The 19832-nt window shown below is 34.7% G+C and overlaps 1 protein-coding gene across 1 annotated transcript in view; it reads right to left on the reverse strand.

Moving 5' to 3' along the window:
• Positions 1–6507: 6507 nt before the first annotated feature.
• Positions 6508–19832, reverse strand: part of LOC126974872 (mitogen-activated protein kinase 1) — an 87371-nt gene continuing 74046 nt past the window's right edge. Inside the window, exon 8 of the mRNA XM_050822567.1 lies at positions 6508–12573. Within this exon, the coding sequence (XP_050678524.1) occupies positions 12451–12573 (123 nt within the window). The 3' untranslated portion in view covers positions 6508–12450. The remainder of the gene's footprint in view (positions 12574–19832) is intronic.

Raw genomic sequence — 19832 nt, forward strand, 5'->3', positions numbered from 1 at the left:
TCCCTCATCTGTGCTAAATTCCATTATTTTACTGTCATTTTTTTTATTTCATCAACCCATCTGTTTGTTGGGCGGCTTCTTTTTCTCTTGATGGTTCTTTTTTTATTATTTTTGTATTGTATGTCCATGTTTGACAGCCGTTAGTGTCAGTAGAATGCAGGTATCCATCACAATCTTTTTCAGATGCAGAGGGAATGACTCTTTTAAAATTTCTTTCAAACTTCACAATTTATTACAGCTTATATCATCCTGCGTTCCGCTTCTTCCTCCTCGCTGTTATGTCCTAATGACAATCATCAGCGAATCTCAGTAAGTCGTTTTTCTTTTATGATAATCCCGTACGCCGACCAGAGTAAGTTATCGAAAATGAGTTATAGTACTGCTATAAAACGCTTACGTGACAAAGGATCACTCTGTCTTACTCCTCGGCGGATTTTTATGTTCGCTCCAAGTTGTTCTAGTTTGAACCTGCTTTATACTTCCATTATAGATGCTTTTGAGTACTTTTATATACTTGTCATGAATATAGCTTTTCTCTAGAACCATATAGATTCACGCCAAATTGTATCGAATGCATAGTCAACAAAAGCTATGTATAGTAGTCTGTTGAATTCCTTGTTTTTATCTTGTTGTATAACATGTAAATAGAAAAACCAAAACGGAATCATGCTTGTTCAATAGATCGATTTTTGGAGTCATTTTACTTTATAGAATTGATTTGAATAGCTTGTATACACATAAGTAGGAGACTTAAAACAATAATACGAAACTAAAATTAGCTGTTACCTAACTTTTAAACAATAAGTTGTCTTGCCTTTTTGTTTGACCAAAGTTATTCACTGACTGAGGAAGTTTCGTTCCATATCTCGGGTCATCTATCAAATTCATAAGGCACCTGCACAGCTCTTTACCGAAGTTTTGGGCTGACGAACCCCATGAACCTATCAACTCCACACCAAAGGAAAGAAGTATATTTAATAAGTGTTTTCAGCAGCTTCCGCCTGTTTATATATTTAAAAAGAATTACCGTTAGAATTTTTATCATCAACTTACCAACGTATCTCGATCCGAAATTGGTTAGGTAAATTGTGGTGCACATTCCGCAAAAGATACAAAAGAAAGAATTGGATAGAGAAACACAATTAGTGCTTAAGATAACCCCACTGGGCATTACCTGTCCCCTCGGATAATTAAGGAATCTCTTAGCTCCAGTGCTGTAGTAGGTACTCGCCTATCGTGGACTGTATGGTGGGTTAGATGCTCACTGGTTTTTAACAGGTGCTACGAATGTTTATTTAATAAAGTTTACGAAGCGTCGTTCACGGGCGTAAAAGCTGTACAGTATAGTTTTAGCGAGAAGAGTTCATGCAAGAGCATAGGCGATAAATACCAGCTAACCCGTAAAATAAACTTGATCAGCGTTGAATCATTCGGCCGGGATATCACCTAATATCATCACCATTAATTGAGGCATATACTCATCCGGTTACAGATGGTAATAAATTTTATGGGCTATAACAATATGCATAAATAATTGTGTTGTTGTTATTATTATATTTACAAAAGTTATCACTGAGTATGTTCCCCGCCCTTTGGAAAACGCTTCCCCTAACATTTTCCACAATGCGCTGCCCCTCGCCTTTCTGCTCCAACATATTCTAGCCATGCCACAAATTTCATCTATTGATTTTTCCGCTGCGTGGACATTCTTGGCTTTCTGACTCCTTAGGAAGACCAGTCCAATTGAACTCACATGGAAGTCCATCTCAGTTTTTTATGACAATAAGGGACGAAAGAAGCGGAACTTTCAGCTGATGTTAATTGATATGATTCCATTACAATGCAGTTGCAGTGCCGCTTCCGGATTCTTGAAAAACCCAACAATACTGAGCGACACTACAATAATTGTGCTCGTCACCTTGTGACATTAAGATGTTAAGTCTCATTTGCCCAGTAATTTCACTAGCTACGGCGCCCGACTGAAAAAAATACGGACCAGTACACAATAACGCTTACACATTACTGCTTCACGGTAGAAATAGGCGCCATTGTGGTTCCCATAATCTAGCCGGCATCCTGTACAGGAGCCTACCACTGGTATTCAGTTTTCTACCTTAACCTTGCTTTTTATTTGCATTGCATCAAATTTTATATTTATACATAATATGAATTACTAAAGTTGACTTTTCTTTTTACATTTACCACCACGTCGGAGAAGGTAGAGCTTCATCAATCAACGGCTTCATCGTTTTATAAATAATTTCAATTACAATATAATATGTAAAGTGATGCAACAAAAACACTCGATCTTGAAAAATACCGATTCTGCAAGACTTCTTTGAGACTCCAGTTTCTTGTTCAATGAACTAGGTACTTAACCTCCGTTTGAATAAACTCAAAATAGAGTAGAATAAATGGATGCAAAGTTCAGAGTGTTGCTATAAAGTTAAATGTATCGTGAAAGCTGTACGTATCTTCTACATTGTGTGTGTTAACGGTATTTCAATGTTTTTGCGCGCACCGTGTGCTCCTGGGAGCGTGTTTTGATATCTAAAAGCTTTTTGTGTCGCGATTTATTGGAACTACGTTTTTTCCTGATCGTGAAACTAACAGTATACGTGCGTTTGTATAAAAAAATGTTGATTTTTCTGGAAATAGAGAGATTGGATTATTCGGTACGTAATTTGATTTTGAAAATAATTGTTCAGAACATTTGAGTGGTAAAGGTTGCTATAACATAAATGACTTTCTTAATCATACGATAGATTGGGAATGGAGCGACCGCCCTCAGGCTATAAAATAATAAATTTTATTGTACTATTATAATCATATTTATATTGTAATCATATTCTTATAAAATAAGAAGCCCGCTGAGTTTCTTGCGTTCGTTCTTCTCACGTCTGAGGCATACTTATTCGAATGGGTGGCAGTTTTTGACTTTCAATAAGTGTTATCATATCCTTTTTTTTAACCGACTTTGAAAAGGAGTTAGCACATAACAAAATAGTATTTTATTAATATAAAAGGTATAAGATTTGCATAAGAGGTGTATAAAATTAAATCTCTATTGAGTTATTTTATACTTTTGAGTTTTTGAAGTCGGTTTTTAAACGTAGTTTTTTTTTAATAAAAATATGTAACAGGAAGGATATGGTTGGTACTTACCGGTTTCAACTGCTAAAGCTTGGAGGCGGTCACATGAAATATTATATTATGTGGGTAACACTGAAAATGTTTAGAAATCGCCAGTTAGAAACATTGCTCATGAAAACTTTTGTTGAATTTAAATTTTAGAACTCTTTGGTAACCTAATGTAGTATATTGCATTCATTTGTCATTTGATTTTGTGAATTGGCGGCAAATCTAAAACTCTTATTACACGTGAAAATTAACCTAACCCCAGAAATTTTCGGTCAATGATTTATTATGACTTTCGTTGTGGGCTTACTCAACATCAAAGCTATGATAGACTGCGATTTCTTAATGAAGCCCCATCTCGTGCCGCTATTTACGATTGGTTAAACGAGTAGCAATCTCAATGGTGATCCGCGTGAGGGACGTCCTTTAACAGCGAACATTGAAGATAACATCAGTGCTGTGCGACGAATGATAGAGGAAGATATTTATTTATGTATGTCCTTTATAGTTTATACCTGCCGTATAAACTATAAAGGACATACATAAATAAATCATTAAATGTAAGTTCATATTGATATTTAAAAATAAACCTTATTCTTTCTATTATATTAACAGAAATATTTACAAAAGGAGTGAAAACTAGGAATGGGAGACATTTTAAAGAAGTTGGGCGGGGAACTTCCTTCACCTTGGTCGATTCGCTCTTGACAGCGTCGTTGTCAAACAGTTTTGTTAGGGGTTGATGTAATCCATCTTAAAATTTTTCGCCATTTCGCTCTTCTGAAGGTCATTCAAGTGCTCTTATACCATAGACAGCTCACAACTACACACAGCACACACAATTCATTCACGAGTTGAATGCAGCCAGGGCCTGAAGTAAAGAGCGGGAGCATCTAGCATCTGCATCTCCCGCCGCTGTCCGCAGTCCTCGTCTCACGCGCCTGTAGTGTAGTGCTGTGCCATCCTTGTCAGTTATTGTAAGTCAAGTCCGTTAAGTTGCGATCCCGTGTTATTTTTTGATGTTAATAATGACCAATTTTAGCCCCTCAGTTCCGTTCCAAAAGAAAAGAGTTTTTTTTAACGCCAAGCAAGAGAAATGGTGAAAACAGTTTTAGACATGTGTGTTGCAGAAAGATAGACGACCGCGCTTCAATTCGTTATACCAAGGGTAGATGGTTGCTTTAGAAGGGCCTTTATTCATAAACGCCATTTGAAGTCGATAAAATCACTTGTCTGGTTTAAGGTCACATTTGAAATCGTAAAAAATCATCGCACGAAAATGTTTCTGAGACAATTATGTTTTCAATCAAAAAATTTGGAGGGATATTTGAAATTTGAATGATGGCATTTTTACTTGTTAATAATAATCACATATTTTAAAAAAGTTAAAATTAGCCAGGGCTTCATACATAAAAACTTTTGGAGTTGCCTAGTCGCTATAAACCGTTCGGCAGTCTGGAGAATTTCTTTTAATATAAATTTACTACTGTGGAGTCGCTTTCCCTGTATCTATCAGATACGTGACTTTCCGAATTACTTTTTATTTTGTTTATTCATTTGTGTCATACAAACTCACAGTGTTTATATAACATTATAGATAATATGACAAATAATTAATATTACACTGGCCAAAACAGTTTCCAACAATTACCTACATAGTTTTTAAAGAAGAATAAAATATGGTAATGTAGTCACTAAAATGTTGTTCTAACATTAATCCTTTTTTTAATAAGACTGACAGCTTTTTCATAAAAGAGGGGGCAAATGGGCAAGATGCTCAAGTGACGGGAAGTGGCGAGGCCGGTGAAATCCGGTGGAATCTGCTATATTTCTTGGTATTACTCTGGATTCCAAATTACAATGGGGGATATTGAAGGATTGGCGAACAGATTTAGTTCTGCACCATTCACGTTTAAAAAGATTAGACAATTAACTGACATACGGCGCGACTTAGTTATTTCCATAATATATCCTATGGTATATTGCTATGGGGCAACGCTGCCGATATTTGTGCTGCAGAAGAGAGCTATTTATAACCTAGGTCCTAAAGAATCATTGAAAGCAAAATTCAAAGAAATGAACATCTTGTCTGTTACTTGTTAATATATTCTTGATAATGTAATGTATGTGTCTATGAACACATTAGTGAATTTGCTAGAAACTGTCATATCCCTTATGTTAACACCAGGAACGGACATAAACTTATAATACCTACTACTCGGCTAAGTCGAGTTAGTAATTTTATTGTGGGGCTATGTATATACTTTTAAAACAAGATCCCAGAAAATGTTCAAAACAAAAGTATTACGTTATTCAAAAGAATTGTTTAAAAACGTTTGTGTGGTAAAGTTTACTATAACATTAATGACTTTATTAAGGATACCACAGTTAAATTATTACACAGAAGGTTTAGCAAGAGGTCCGATTATGGTAGCATCAATAATCAGTCAGATAGAAAAACAAAACAATGATTTTTTTCTCAATAATGTGACACATAAAAACATCAAAAATATTTAAATATTTTAAATTATAATTTATTATGACGTCGCCTTAAATCTTGTAATGGCGACGAAAAGTAGATAGCTTAGATCATTTATACGTCTAGATAGACTATACTACAGCTGTGAAAAAGTCGAAATAAATTGAGTTTAGAACTTACCTCTATTTTGAGAAATGCACGCACACTTACAGTGTTAAATCATTTATATTTTTAAATTATATTTATATTATTAAATTTGAAAATATTTTTTTTTTTATGAACGATACGGGACTCGAACTCACGGATCGCACGGAACGACATCTCGCGTTCAGTGCTCTTCCAACTGAGCTAACCATTCGAGTGACGTATCGTCATAAAATCTTGTATGCTTTGTTCAACTCTCAGGTTGTGGCTTCATCTACAGAATCCACTTTACAGTTGATAACCTGCTCAACCCCAATATTTGCATATTAGGAAATTGACTTGAGATATCGCTCTTGCTAATCTAGACAATTTGTTATGTTTTTAAAGTGATAACCCTCACTTGTAAATTTGAAAAGAGTCGAGTCCCACATAGTTCATAAAATTTTGTTTTCAAATTTTATTTGTATATTAATCCCAGAAGTGAGGGTTATTATCACCTTAAAACACAATGAACTTATATTATTGGCCTGTTTTCATCGGTTGTCTAACAGCAAGAGACTATCTAGACGAATCACGAAGTGGGGAAATGGATCTTTGAGTAAATCCGAAAATCCCCTCTTGGGCTCCTTAATTATAAAGCACCAACCACAAGTTCCTTATATCGCTAATTATGTTAGCGAAAACATTTCCATGACAGCGTTACCAGAGAAAAAAATTATCAAAAGGTAGAAATAAAATACAGAAAATATGATTTTAAATTTTATTTTCGTAATAATTAACTGTCGACAAATAACAAATGATCTTACAATATCCGATTTGTACATAATGACTTAAGAAAATATGGCAACTTTCTTTTTTAACAATAAATTTACGAGTAATCTAAAGTCATTCGTTTTTAGAATTGCCCTCAATATTGAAAAGAAATTGAAAGGAGAAAAAATGTTTTCTCTTATCACACTAAAATTATATACTTAATTACGATAAAATTATTTAACAAGTTGATGTTAAGATTCGGTAGCCGAATTACGAACAGATGAAAAAACATTACAATATAAGTACAACGACTACTAGATGATATCAATTTCAAAAACACTGTCTTTTGAACATTAATAATTAATTAACATCTAAAAATTTCAAATTACACGAAAAAGCGTTCGAATGACAATCCATTGACTGAGAAAAAACACCACGACGTCCAATAATTGAATATTAAAACCTGTGTATTTAATATCGTTTATAACATTCACGAAATACACAATAACGGAATAAGTAAATTTGATTAACAAACACACAATATTATCGCTAATCACAAACTTTAGGGTTGCAACACTTACGTAAAATGTATACCTAAACTTTTTAAAGTCCCGGCCGTTGTGCAGGTGTCATCAACTAATAAATTTAAATGTTTTAAGTATTTAAAAAAGGCCGCTGTAAATATTAAGACTCAACAGCCTCACTCACTGGGACTAGATGATTATTACTCTAAACCAATAGCAATATTATAGTGACAAGGTCGTTTTTTATTAATTCTTCTCTGTCACAACGCCATTTTGTTTCCGAAGAGTTGGTAGTGCTTTTGTACCTTTTTTTTTATTAAGAATACTCAATATATCATTATGCGATTTTCTGTTCCATATTGCTAGATAAACAAACTTGCTTATTGTAAACGTAAAACGTGATTTATGATAAACTCGTGTTGTAAAAGACTATTTAAGAGGTCCACGAGAAGAAACCAGTCATTTTGCTAAACTTGACCATCAATTCACCTTGGTTCCCCAGAATAAATTCGATAATTGCATTGCATCCTAAGCTATGTAGCACCATCCAAACCGGTACCGGCGTACCATATCAAAGTTGGAATGGATTTTGACAAAGAGAAAAAAAAACGCTAGAGACCTTCAAAAATCACTGTCCGGTAACGCTCTCCTACTGTAAGATCACAATGACGGTGGTAAATACTTAGAATTATCGTGTTAGCATGTATGCACGTTTATCTCCAAACTTCTAGACCAGGCCAATGAAGATCACGCCTCTAGCATTCTTAACCCAACGGGTATTACCGCATAGCTAAACGACCGATAACTGTTCATAAATATTCAAAGGCGTCCGATAGTGCAAGACTTACGTAAATAATTTTTCTATTTTTTAAACAGTTTTATTCGGAAATTACCATTTATCTGAATGGTAATGAATAACGAACAGACTAACACTGCTGCTAAAGCTAACTTCTCAAATGTTGCAACCCTACGTTAAAAGCTAGAAATTGTATAATCGTAATCACAACATCAAATCCCACTGCGGGGCATAAGAAACATGTTTAACATTTGACAATATCAATAATCTAGCATTTTGAATCGACTATCTAATGCTCCCTATAACAAGACAACTTTCAAATCTTTGTAAATATCAACCACAAAATGTTGACAACACATGATAACATTTATGGGCGCACGCAAGATGGCGGCCGTAATTACTCTACTCACGAGAAACAAGATTAGTGTCACGATGTATCATAGCTAAATTATGAATTATTCATTATGTATATTATCAGTTTTGCTGAAAGATTAACTCTAGTTAGCAGAATGGATGTTTACATAAATTAATCAAAAACAATGAAGTAACGATTCACCAACACTGATGTTATACAACGGATGAAGTAACTAGCTATTCATTAAGTAAAATCTATCACCGGACATAAAATTATTATCAATAGCTAAGTGCCAGCCCAACCAATCCCGAGAACGCCCACGATAACATTTATACAAGAATTACAGTAAGCTGTAATAATAAAATCTAGATTAAATTTTAAGAACGCACCGATTTCCTAAAATGTGATTTGTCAATCGAAAACAACTACAAATTGTATGATACACGAATTTTGCGATTCCTTATAGGTTTAATTTTAAAAGTATGAGTATTTTTTATAATCTCACATTTTTCCCAACTCATTACTTCGTAGAGGATTTTAGAACAACAAGGATCAACAATCGTACGCGATTGCTCTTATGAAACATAAATCTGACAATTCAGTGTCGTTAGATAGAAATCAGATACATCTGCACTCCTTTTCTGATTGTTAAAAGATAATAATTATTATCATATACGGGTTGAAATTTTAACCTATTCACTGAACAATTCTTCAATATATTTCATGAAGCTATTTTAGAATGGACACAAGCGATCTATCAATGTCTTTTTTCTGGGAAATCGCTCGGCCATAATTTTCCAGGTATGTCGCTTTTTATTCGTATAAAGCGTTTTAGCAAACCCAAGCTTCATGCAAAGAGCTCAGTCAACCAGGTATATATACGCCGCGTACGGTGGGATGTTTTTGCGCATATACAGTCAGGAGCGAAAGTTTATTTTTAAATAATATTATTTTAACTCTTAATAAAGTGAGACAATTGTATGGTAATAATTAAGGTATAAAATTTTAGAACTACATCTACTTAAAACGTTTTTCTTAAGTTTTTAGACCTACATATTTATGTTCAATAAATATAAAACCATCGTGTTAAAAATGTACGCGACTGTATTTTGGGAGTGGCATCAACGAATCAACCAATAGCGTGATGTAGCTGACAGACGACGCTTTTTCCCCTCCGCACCTCTTGTTTACCACCAATATGTTCGACAAATCACTACAGCGCAGACACATCAAGTGTTTTTTTTCGTGTCGGGAACTGTACGTAAAGAAATAACAGCAAATGCATTAATACAAGTATTTTCCCGTTACATGCGGTATAGTTTAAGTTGATTTTGATCCTCGTTGCACTGTGAATTGGTGACAATTCGTTATTGATACGTCATAATATTATACGGTGCAATTAATCACTAATGGGGTATTTATAATACATATTAAGGCTTTCATTTCCAACTATAAATTATTTATTGAAAAGTCCAAAAATTTTGTAAGAAATAAATATATAAATATAAATGTTTTGGTATAATATATGCCTAATTAGATTTTGTTTTCGCTTGACAAACCACACAATAGACATCCTCGACGGTCGCTCGTTGAAAAACTTGCGAATGCTTTAATATTAGTACGACAAAGTTTAAAGTTTAATGTGCGCAACATCCAACGCAAGGAAGACGAAATTAGGCCGAGAGGCGATCAAAAAAATAACATGATATAATCCATCACTATTTTTCCATTGATGTCTATTTCTGAATCTCAGACTATGAATCCATTTTACATGTATTACTCTCAATGTAACAATAATGTTAACATTGAAGTGGGAGTAATTTGAAAATAATTGTGTACTTTTACAATTTACTGACCTTATTGAATGCCATTGATGGTTATTAGAGCATTTAATGCGGACCTTTTTTTTATGGAATAGGAGGACAAACGAGCGTACGGGTCACCTGGTGTTAAGTGTTCATCGCCGCCCACACTCTCTTGCAACACCAGAGGAATCACAAGAGCGTTGCCGGCCTTAACGTTTTGGACCCAAATAACTTAAGGTCTTCATCAACTCTTAAGTTGCCTTATTTTGTATGTTCTATGAGCTTTTGAATAAAAACTCGAAAGTAGATAAATTTCCAGAAACTCGGCAGATTTATTATACCTACCGATCGCCTCCCGGTCTACGAAAGACTACTACAGTTCAAGTTTTTTAACGAAGACCATGATTTGCAAGTAACGCACAAGCACTTAGATCCAACGTTTTGGTTCGTGAATTCAGTAAATTCAGATAATAATTACACTTCGAAAACGTGAATATATTTTACAGAGTTACATCAGATCGTATCAAATTATACGACGTGACTCAACAAAAATGTGCATGCTGAAATTGTAAAAAAAAATCTCATTTTATACTGTATTATATTTATAACAAGAAACTAACAAACATAGCTTCAACTGTATCCGAGGAATTCTCTAAATATATAACACTCCATAGATAAATAGAGACCTTACAGGAGTGCACCTCCTTCCATTGCTCACATCAACCTCTCGTTAGCTTTGACGTGTCCTAACAGTATGTCATAAATAATTAGGGACGCGACAATGAGAGTGGAGCTAAGCTGGTGTCGGCTTAACTTTGGCGTATTGAAATCCCCGCAAAAAACATGCTCTATGTACGTGTTTGTTTGTATTTGACGTAATTATATTCAAACACAATTCTCACAATATTTGAAAGAATAAAATTATATAATAACCTATATACACATCTAGACGGAGCGTTCTGTTTCGACAGTACAGAGTCGCATGGAAGCAATAGTAGTTACGTATTCTCTGCTTATAAGGGCAGAAGGTTTGAGACCAAAATAGTTAATCATCAATTTATTACAAAAATTCTATTAGCACAAGAGTTTAACGAGTTTAGGTATATTTAATCGTATACTTAATATGATCGGTATGTCACCTGTGAAAGGTACATAGTCCTGGTAATAGGAATACTGCATCATTGAACCGTTACTTATGACGAATAGAATCCCATGAGACTTCTAGACACCGCAGACCCCTTGAAATGCCTAAACGTAAATGTTTAAAAATAGCATCAAATATGGAGCCTAACACTATTGCGCCTAATATTTGCAATAATCGCTGTTGGTATAAATTTTAAAGGACCAGTATATTTTTATATTAATTTTATCTACCAGTTCCGCAAATCAACAAGGAATAATTTGCTTTTATTGCATTAGGCCTATTTGTGTTGTATTTTTGGCGTGACTTAAAATTGCGCTCCGTCTAGATCTGAATAGGTCTACGAAAATGTAATACTGTAAAATTTATTTCACTCATTCTGAACGTGAGCGAAAAACGTACCACTATTATATATTTACTTTGATAAAATTCAGAATAAACCTATCTATATTCGCCTACATTTAAATAATACCTAACTTACCGATGTCTACCCAGTCGACTATTTCGTATAGCTCCATTTAAGCCGTTCATAATTTCTTTATCCACATCATTACTCTTAGAATCATCGATTAAGACTATGATTCAAAATTCATCGTATCAGAAATACTATATAAAATAATACAACATTATGAGTTGAACGAGAAATCTAAAAAAGCGACAACTCTTAAATATAATATTTTTACGTAAAGCCGTTACGAACACGATATATTTTTGCAACTCAAACAAAAACTCTCAATATGTAACCTTGAGCAAGGTTAAAAATTGATGAAAAATAAAATAATTTCGCAAAGTTCATCAGAGAATCTATCCCTTCAAATCTGAATCAACCCGTAGGCTGATTTTAATAAGTAGCAAGTATCATTACAAATATAACCACAAGTCCGAATGACGTGTTTCTCAACAAAACCAACACGGCCAAACCTCTCACGAAGCACACGTCAATGATTTAACTTATTATCTTGACAATAATATGATAAGATACCAACGTGACAAATACAGCTGTAATACATTCCGCGAAATTTTATATTTGGCAATGATTAAGGTAAGCACTCTGTAGCGGGAGATTGACAAAGATATGCTTTGGTAAAAGTATAGATGTTCCTAACAATTATACTATTTGGGTACATATGAAGAAGTGCACCGAAAGAAAAATAAGGAAGTAATAATTACTACAGTAAAATCTGTTTTGCGAACTATCAATGAATGGTTTCATTAATGTATTTAACTTTTACCAAAACCCAAATATATTTTAGTCTGTATGACTAAGATCGCAGAGTGCCCGTCGTCGGTTGTTCCTTATCGTCATGTACCCAGTTTACGTGTTTGCGCACATGTTCTTGTAGAACAGCAGTGTCTCTTCGAAGATGAGGCTCTTGAGTGTCTCCTTTGGTAGATCGTCCAGCTCCATGGTGAATCTGAACGGTTCCTCGGCCACCGGCTGAAATTTAAGTCACATTAGCTATTTGTTGTATATATCTGTTAGAAGACAAAACAAACATAGGAGGAACATATCTGAAGTACAAGAGGCTTTCGACTCGGCGTTTAAATTATTTAATGATGCAAAAATCATCAGAAAATAAGTGACGTTATAAATATATTAAGTTAATATAATTTTGAAATAATGAACATTGTTAAATGTTACAGCCATTCCCAATATTCAGTCTATCTCTAACAAAAATCGTAACTATCGTTGACTTTTCTGTCCCAATAAACTAATCCACGCTAACTCACCTTATCCGTACACGCTGTCTGTCAATGGAACGACGTATAGCTTACTAGCGATAGAAGTTGTTATTGAAATTTCAATTCACGCGTCCCAATATAAGGCGATAAGAATGACTTATCGGGTATAATGGGACAGCTTCATATTATTGACAGCTAATTACTGACAGTAGAAGGTAGTAATTTATCTCTATCTGTAGATAGTATATTGGGAACGGCCGTTAAACGTAAACGAATGACTTATGTATATAAAATTATTATTTATGGAAGCGATCTATGAAGAATTTGCTAATATTTTAAACATACATTTTAAACATCTAGATAGACTGTGATTGATATATAACTACAGATATTAAAATTATCTAAGACTTTAAAATTGTCTCATAAAAACGCCAGTATCGAATGTAATTATAATAATACTGTAAACTGAAGCATTCAGCTTAGTAAACTATGTGGCACTGCACAGCCTGAACACCACAGCCGGGATGTGTAATGAATGAGGCCATAAATGAAATGGTCTGTCGGTGAATAATTAGGTAAATTATGCTTCAATTATTCTTTGCAATACTTACAATTTACTATTCAATACAGTTGTTAAACATGGCGTACTTTCAGTATATGATCCGAAAATCAAACGTTTCGCATGACTTCTGAAAGACTTGGATCGTACAAGGGCACGTCGCTGCTTCAAATATGTATTTGATAGAGACGATATTTCGATGTTTGAGTAGCACTCATCGGGACGAATATTGTCGAATTTTAATAATAAAAGTAGTACTTTTTACTGATATCATTTCAATCCCCTGGTGTTTATACAATTATTTCTATTCCAAATAGGTTGTTACTTATTACGTCAAAATTAAAAAAATATGCCTCAGACCTGAAAAGGTCGAGTGCAGAATACTCCGCGGGTCTTATATTAGGGTTCTGTAGCTTAAAAGGAAAAAAAAAAGAAAAAATAAAACTTGTAAGTTAAACAAAAAATGATACGGCCATTTATGACGTAAAAAACGTCATAAGTATTTGATACTTCCAAGGCAATCAAAACTAATAGGGTATTTTCTGTTACCTATAACTATGAAATTTAGCGAGTAATACTATATAGGGAAAAATATGAAAGCTTACATTTGTAACTAAATCATTAAAAAAAAAATTGTACGGAACCCTCGGTGGGCGAGTCTGACACGAAATTGTCCGGTTTTATTTTACAATAAAATTTCATGAATGCAATGAAATTAATAAACTTGGGAGCGATTGCTACAATCCTAGGCGTGGTATCATTTAGAAAGTCATTTATGTTAAATTAACCTTTACCACACAATTTTTTTAGAAATTCTTTTGGATATTACAATACGTTTTTTATACATTTTCTGGGATCCTTTTGTAAATGCTAAATATATTCAGACATAGTCACTGGTGTGTAGACTTCGTTATGGAGGCACTCGACAAAAATAAAATTGAAATAACAAAACACAAATCGGAAAAACTCGTGTAGCCTTCATCGCTTCATTCAGACAACAATTGCTTTTATTTTAATTACTCCTGAGGATTAATCGTTCCCGACTTTTTCAATTAAAACCAACGTGTATTATTAATTTTATTATTTAATACAATGCTTGAACATAAATCGACAAATTTATACAATATTTTTATTTTTTCGACATGAGACTGGGATATTTATTATCAGTAAAATAAACGTGTCTGTTTATACAGTTTGTTATTTTTAAGTAATTTCCTTCACTTACTTTACCAGTGGGAGGCTCTTTTGCACCGAATGCCGGCTAGATTATGGGTACCACAACGGCTGCTTACACATTACTGTTTTTCGGTCTGAAGGGCGCCGTAGCTAGTCAAATTACTGGGCAAATGAGACTTGACAGCTTATGTCTGAAGGTAACGAACGCAGTTGTAGTACCGCTCAGAATTTTTGGGGTTTTCAGTAATCCTGAGCGGCACTTCATCGTAATGAGCAGGGCGTGTCAATTACCAACAGCTGAGCGTCCTGTTCGTCTCTCCCCTTATTTTCATTAAAAATAACTTCTCTCTGATTTTGGCTCCTGAGAGTTGAACAAGATTTACCAATATTTACGGTCGATGCTTCACTCGAACACTTGGCTCAGTTGATAAGAGCGCTCGGATGTAGCCCGAGAAGCCCGGATATGAATCCCACATCATCAATGAATTTTGGCACAAATTCAATTTGTATTATTATTGTACATGTCTGTTTATTCTGGCTTTAAGGTTGAAAGGGAAATTATAACTTCATACAACTTTCAACTTTTAGTTAGAAAATGGATGAGGCTTCCGCGCAAAAAAAAAATAAAAGGAAAAAAATTCGATTCAACGTTCCTTGCCAACATAATTTGTCAGTAAAGCACTATAAGTTCGTTCATTAAAAATATTACCGAGGTATGTGTTGTCATGGACAGTACAACAATCTTTTCTACTCAACAAATAAATTCATTAAATATTTTCCTCTATGACTAAAAAAATCGGACCTCTACATGTATGTTGTACACGCGAACGTTTACAACTTGATTATTTGAAACATATTATCTATATAGCTCGAGGAAAAATGATATACCAACTTTAATAAACAATTATGTACAATGTAAAAGTAGAATTACAATAAACTGATAAAATTTGAAAAACAAATTTTTTTGAACGATGCGGGATTCGAACCCATGACCTCCGGCGTTCTGGGCCGGTGCTCTAAACAAACCGTTCGAGTACCGCCTCGTTATAAAATTCTGTTTGCTATGTTTTAAAAACATATCATATTGTTTAGATTTACAAGAGCACAAGAGACATCTCAAGTCAATTTCCTAATATCATTTGTTTTTTTTTCAACAGAATTTTATAACGAGGCGGTACTCGAACGGTTGGCTCAGTTGGTTAGAGTTCATAAAATTTTGTTTTTCAAATTTTATTTGTGTATTACTCCTATAAGTGAGGGTTATCACTTTAAAAACATAACATTTTGTTTACAATAAACTGATTCCATTAAATGATAAAGGAATATTATATATTGTACATAATTATGAATAAGAAAAAGAAATTAATAACAATTTAAATGATCTAAGAAAGTGGACGAAAGAAAAGGCCGATGCCTAGCTTGTGCTATAAACAAGTACTGGCATACAGCGCTGATTTTCAACATCTGCCTGGGTAACTCTATGAATACCAGTAAACACTAGAACAGAATTTAAAAAAAAAAAATTACGTTATTACGTTGACACGTGCGTTAAATGATTTTATATTGATATACAGCAAGATAGCGAATCTATTGTTACTGTTTCCTATTTTGCTCGGCAAGTCTTAAAGTCATTCGCGCTTGGCATTAACTCCTTAGTATTTTGAATAATAAGCCGCTAACACACACATTGATAAATCAAATTTGGTCACGCATTATCTGGATGTCAGGTGGCCCATTCGCTTGTACATTCTAACGGCCGTTTTCCATAACGTATCGTAAGTAGTTACGGATACATTGCTATCACCGTTTAATGACAAGATCTTAGCTATCCATAGTTATGTCCATTTATTCCGTTCTATTATGTCCGTTCCCAATATTCAGTCTATCTCCGGTTGTGGCCTACTTGAGATAAAAATCGTGACTATCGTTGACTTTTCTGTCCCAATAAACTAATCCACGCTAACTCACCTTATCCGTACACACTGTCTGTCAATGGAAGGACGTATAGCTTACCAGCGATAGAAGTTTGTATGGAAATTGCAATTCACACGTCCCAATATAAGGCAATAAGAATGACTTATGGGGTATATTGGGACAGCCTCACATTATTGACAGCTAATTACTGACAGTAGAAGATAGTAATTTATCTCTATCTGTAGATAGTATATTGGGAACGGCCGATTATAGTCCAATACTATCTGTCGATAGGTTATTGAAATGTAAGTAGGTAAGCGTAAAAGTATAGATTTGTCTACCTCTAGTAAGTTAAACTAAGGTTATTGAAAGCGGCCGAAAGTCTATGGAAAATAGCGATTGCAGAAAATCTTGAAAGTCGCATTTCAGACAATTCTTTTGTCTCCCTCTTCAAGACGGCGCGGTCGGTGCATTTTGTAAATATAGACACTAGAGCTGTATTGGACGTCTTTCACTTTATAATAAAATGTTCTTCGTTGACGTCACGTATTCCAGCACGATGTGAAGTATAAACATATTATATTAAAAGTTGACGTTATCATTTATCGTTAGGATAAGTAATTCTATTTCAATCGTCATCAAATATTACTACTTTTGAAGTTGCATTTCTTTATGCGCGCTATGGATGAATAATCAGAGTGCGTTTCTACGATGCGCGCGCTCACCGAAACCAAAGAATATGTAATAGTACATGTACAGAATTCTCTCCGCAAAATCAATTAAATAAATAGGGATTCTTGCGGCCAAACAATAAGGTGTTATTCAGACCGCGCAGCCCTATTAACCTACATTTTTATTCACCTAGAAGTTGCCTCTCTTTCTATCGCATGACTCTTAACTCTTCTGACGACATTAGGGTTGTCTGCTTTACTTACAATTGTACCTACCTAGTATAAGGTGAACTTATAAAATTAGCTCAGATTTCTATAATATAAATAGGTACGTATGTAATCGTAATTTTAAATCAGTATTGTTTCGTTGTCAAACTTATATTAGTTACAGATAGCAATGTATGCGTTGGAAAATCACGACAAAGTCAAAACTACTTAGTATAGGAAATAAATAGGTAGCTATCATAAATGGTAATTTCATTATAATGATAATCAAATTAAATTAGATTATTTCAGCGTCTTGGCTTTTTTATGATCCGTCGGGCCAGTGAAGTAGGTAACTAACAAAGCTCGCGCGTGCGTCACTGCTCGCCCGTGAGCCCTTACTGGAAAGCCTCTCTGTAGAGGCCGCCACGCCTACTTTCGATTTCGATACCAACACAGGGAGTGAGACAGGCCTGCCGAAACCCAAGTTCGACACCGACATTTCAATATCATCTAGGGAACAGTCATAAATCAAAACCACGCACAATACTCATTAAATAATCATATCTCTATAAAATATTTTACTATAATAATATATTGGTACATTCTCAAAATTCACGGGCGCTAATCCTTTAAGTGTCTTGCATCAAAATGTGCGTGGCTTACGTACCAAAACTGAAGAAGTAAGTCTTAATATTCAAAATCATAATTTTAGTTTAATCCTTATCACAGTCTTGGTTAACTACTAGTATTTACGACCGTGAAATTTGCGATAGTAGATACGATATCTTCCGTCATGATCGAAATCCTTAAACCTCCAAAAAGACATTAGGCGGTGGAGTATTATATATATTATATAAATATTCATTTGACATTTAACAGAGTAGACGTATATCGATAGCTCCTGTATTTAAAATTTTAAATCAACGAACTTACTGCTATAATTACATTAAAAGTGTTAAGTGCTCAAAGTTAACCATTTAAATAGTGTGGTGATCAGTGTTTTTTTGATCAAAGTATCTTGAAAAAGTACTAAAATCAGTGTAAAAACTTCACGGTCCAGTGACGAATTTGGTAGCATTAATAAATAAATGTGGGTACCTATAAAATAATCTGCTAATGCTGTCACGCAACATCGCTCAAAACTTAATACGCCTCTATTAATTCGTCGCTATAGTAATACATTCCGCGGCCGGTTGGTATACTACAACGACTAGCTCAACGCGGAACCTGGTTCGAATCTCGCCGCGCGTTGCCCTTTTTTTTTTTTTTTCAATTTATATTTCTTTGGAAATAATTGTGAACGAAATTTGCAATGGGTGCAACTTGTGAAGCGTGCCAAGCACACATTAGTGTGACGATGAAACGCATAAAATGTATCAATTGTAACCACATATACCACTCTGAATGTGTACGATTTACTGGCGACTCAACATCCGCACGAACGCAGTGGAAGTGCCCTAAATGCGTGGCAAATGAGCGAAAAGGTGGAGATAACAGTAACACACCAGTACGAGTAAAAAAATAAACAAAACTGCGCGAACTGTAGCCGCCAATTCCGACATCTCAGTGTCTGTATGCGATGTCCCTGCAGCCTCGATAGATAAGGATGCAAACCTAATAATTAATCGTTTGGAAAACATTCTAGACGCCAAGCTGCAGTCGATTAAATATGAAATTGTTGAAGAATTAAAAGCTACTATCTTCACCGAATTAAAAAATGAAATAGCTTCGTTATCTTCCCAAATGTCTCAGTTGCAGACTTCCTATAGTCAACTTCAGGACGAAAACGACCATCTTAAGAGTGACGTACGTACACTGCAGGAACGTATCAGCGTGTCGGAGGATCAACTATTGGAACTGCGTTCACAGTTTTGTAGACAGCAACAACAGGCGAGAATGAATAACCTGGAAATTGTAGGGTTGCCACAAACCAGTAGTGAATCGCCTGTCGACTTAGTACTGAAAATTGCTGAATACGCTGGCGTGGTGCTTAACCGTGGGGATATTGACTTTGCACATCGCGTCCAGCCTCAGAAAGCCATAGCTGGTAGACCTAAACCCATTGTAGCCAAGTTAGCGGACCGTCTTTACAAAGATAAAATACTCTCTGGCCTGAGAAACAAAAAGGGCATCTGCACCAGAGATATAGGCATCGGTGGAACTGAGAAAAAATTTTTCGTAAACGAGCACCTAACCCCTGAAAACAAACAGTTATTAAAAACAACTAAAAATTTAGCAAAGGAGAAAGCGTACAAGTTTGTTTGGGTTAGGAATTGCCACATTTTTTTAAGAAAAAACGAAGAATCGCCGGCCCTTTACATTCGTCTCGAAAAGGATTTAGCCAAGATAAAGTGACTCTGTGCGTTAAACTATTTTTGAGTTATCTTTTTACAGTTAATTTGGTTATTTGTATTTTCTTGTTGCTCAAGATTACTAGCGTTTTTTGTAAAATTCCACAACATAATAAACTCCTACTTAATCACACTC

Source organism: Leptidea sinapis, chromosome 34 (assembly GCF_905404315.1).
Source record: "Leptidea sinapis chromosome 34, ilLepSina1.1, whole genome shotgun sequence".
Lineage (NCBI taxonomy): Eukaryota > Metazoa > Arthropoda > Insecta > Lepidoptera > Pieridae > Leptidea > Leptidea sinapis.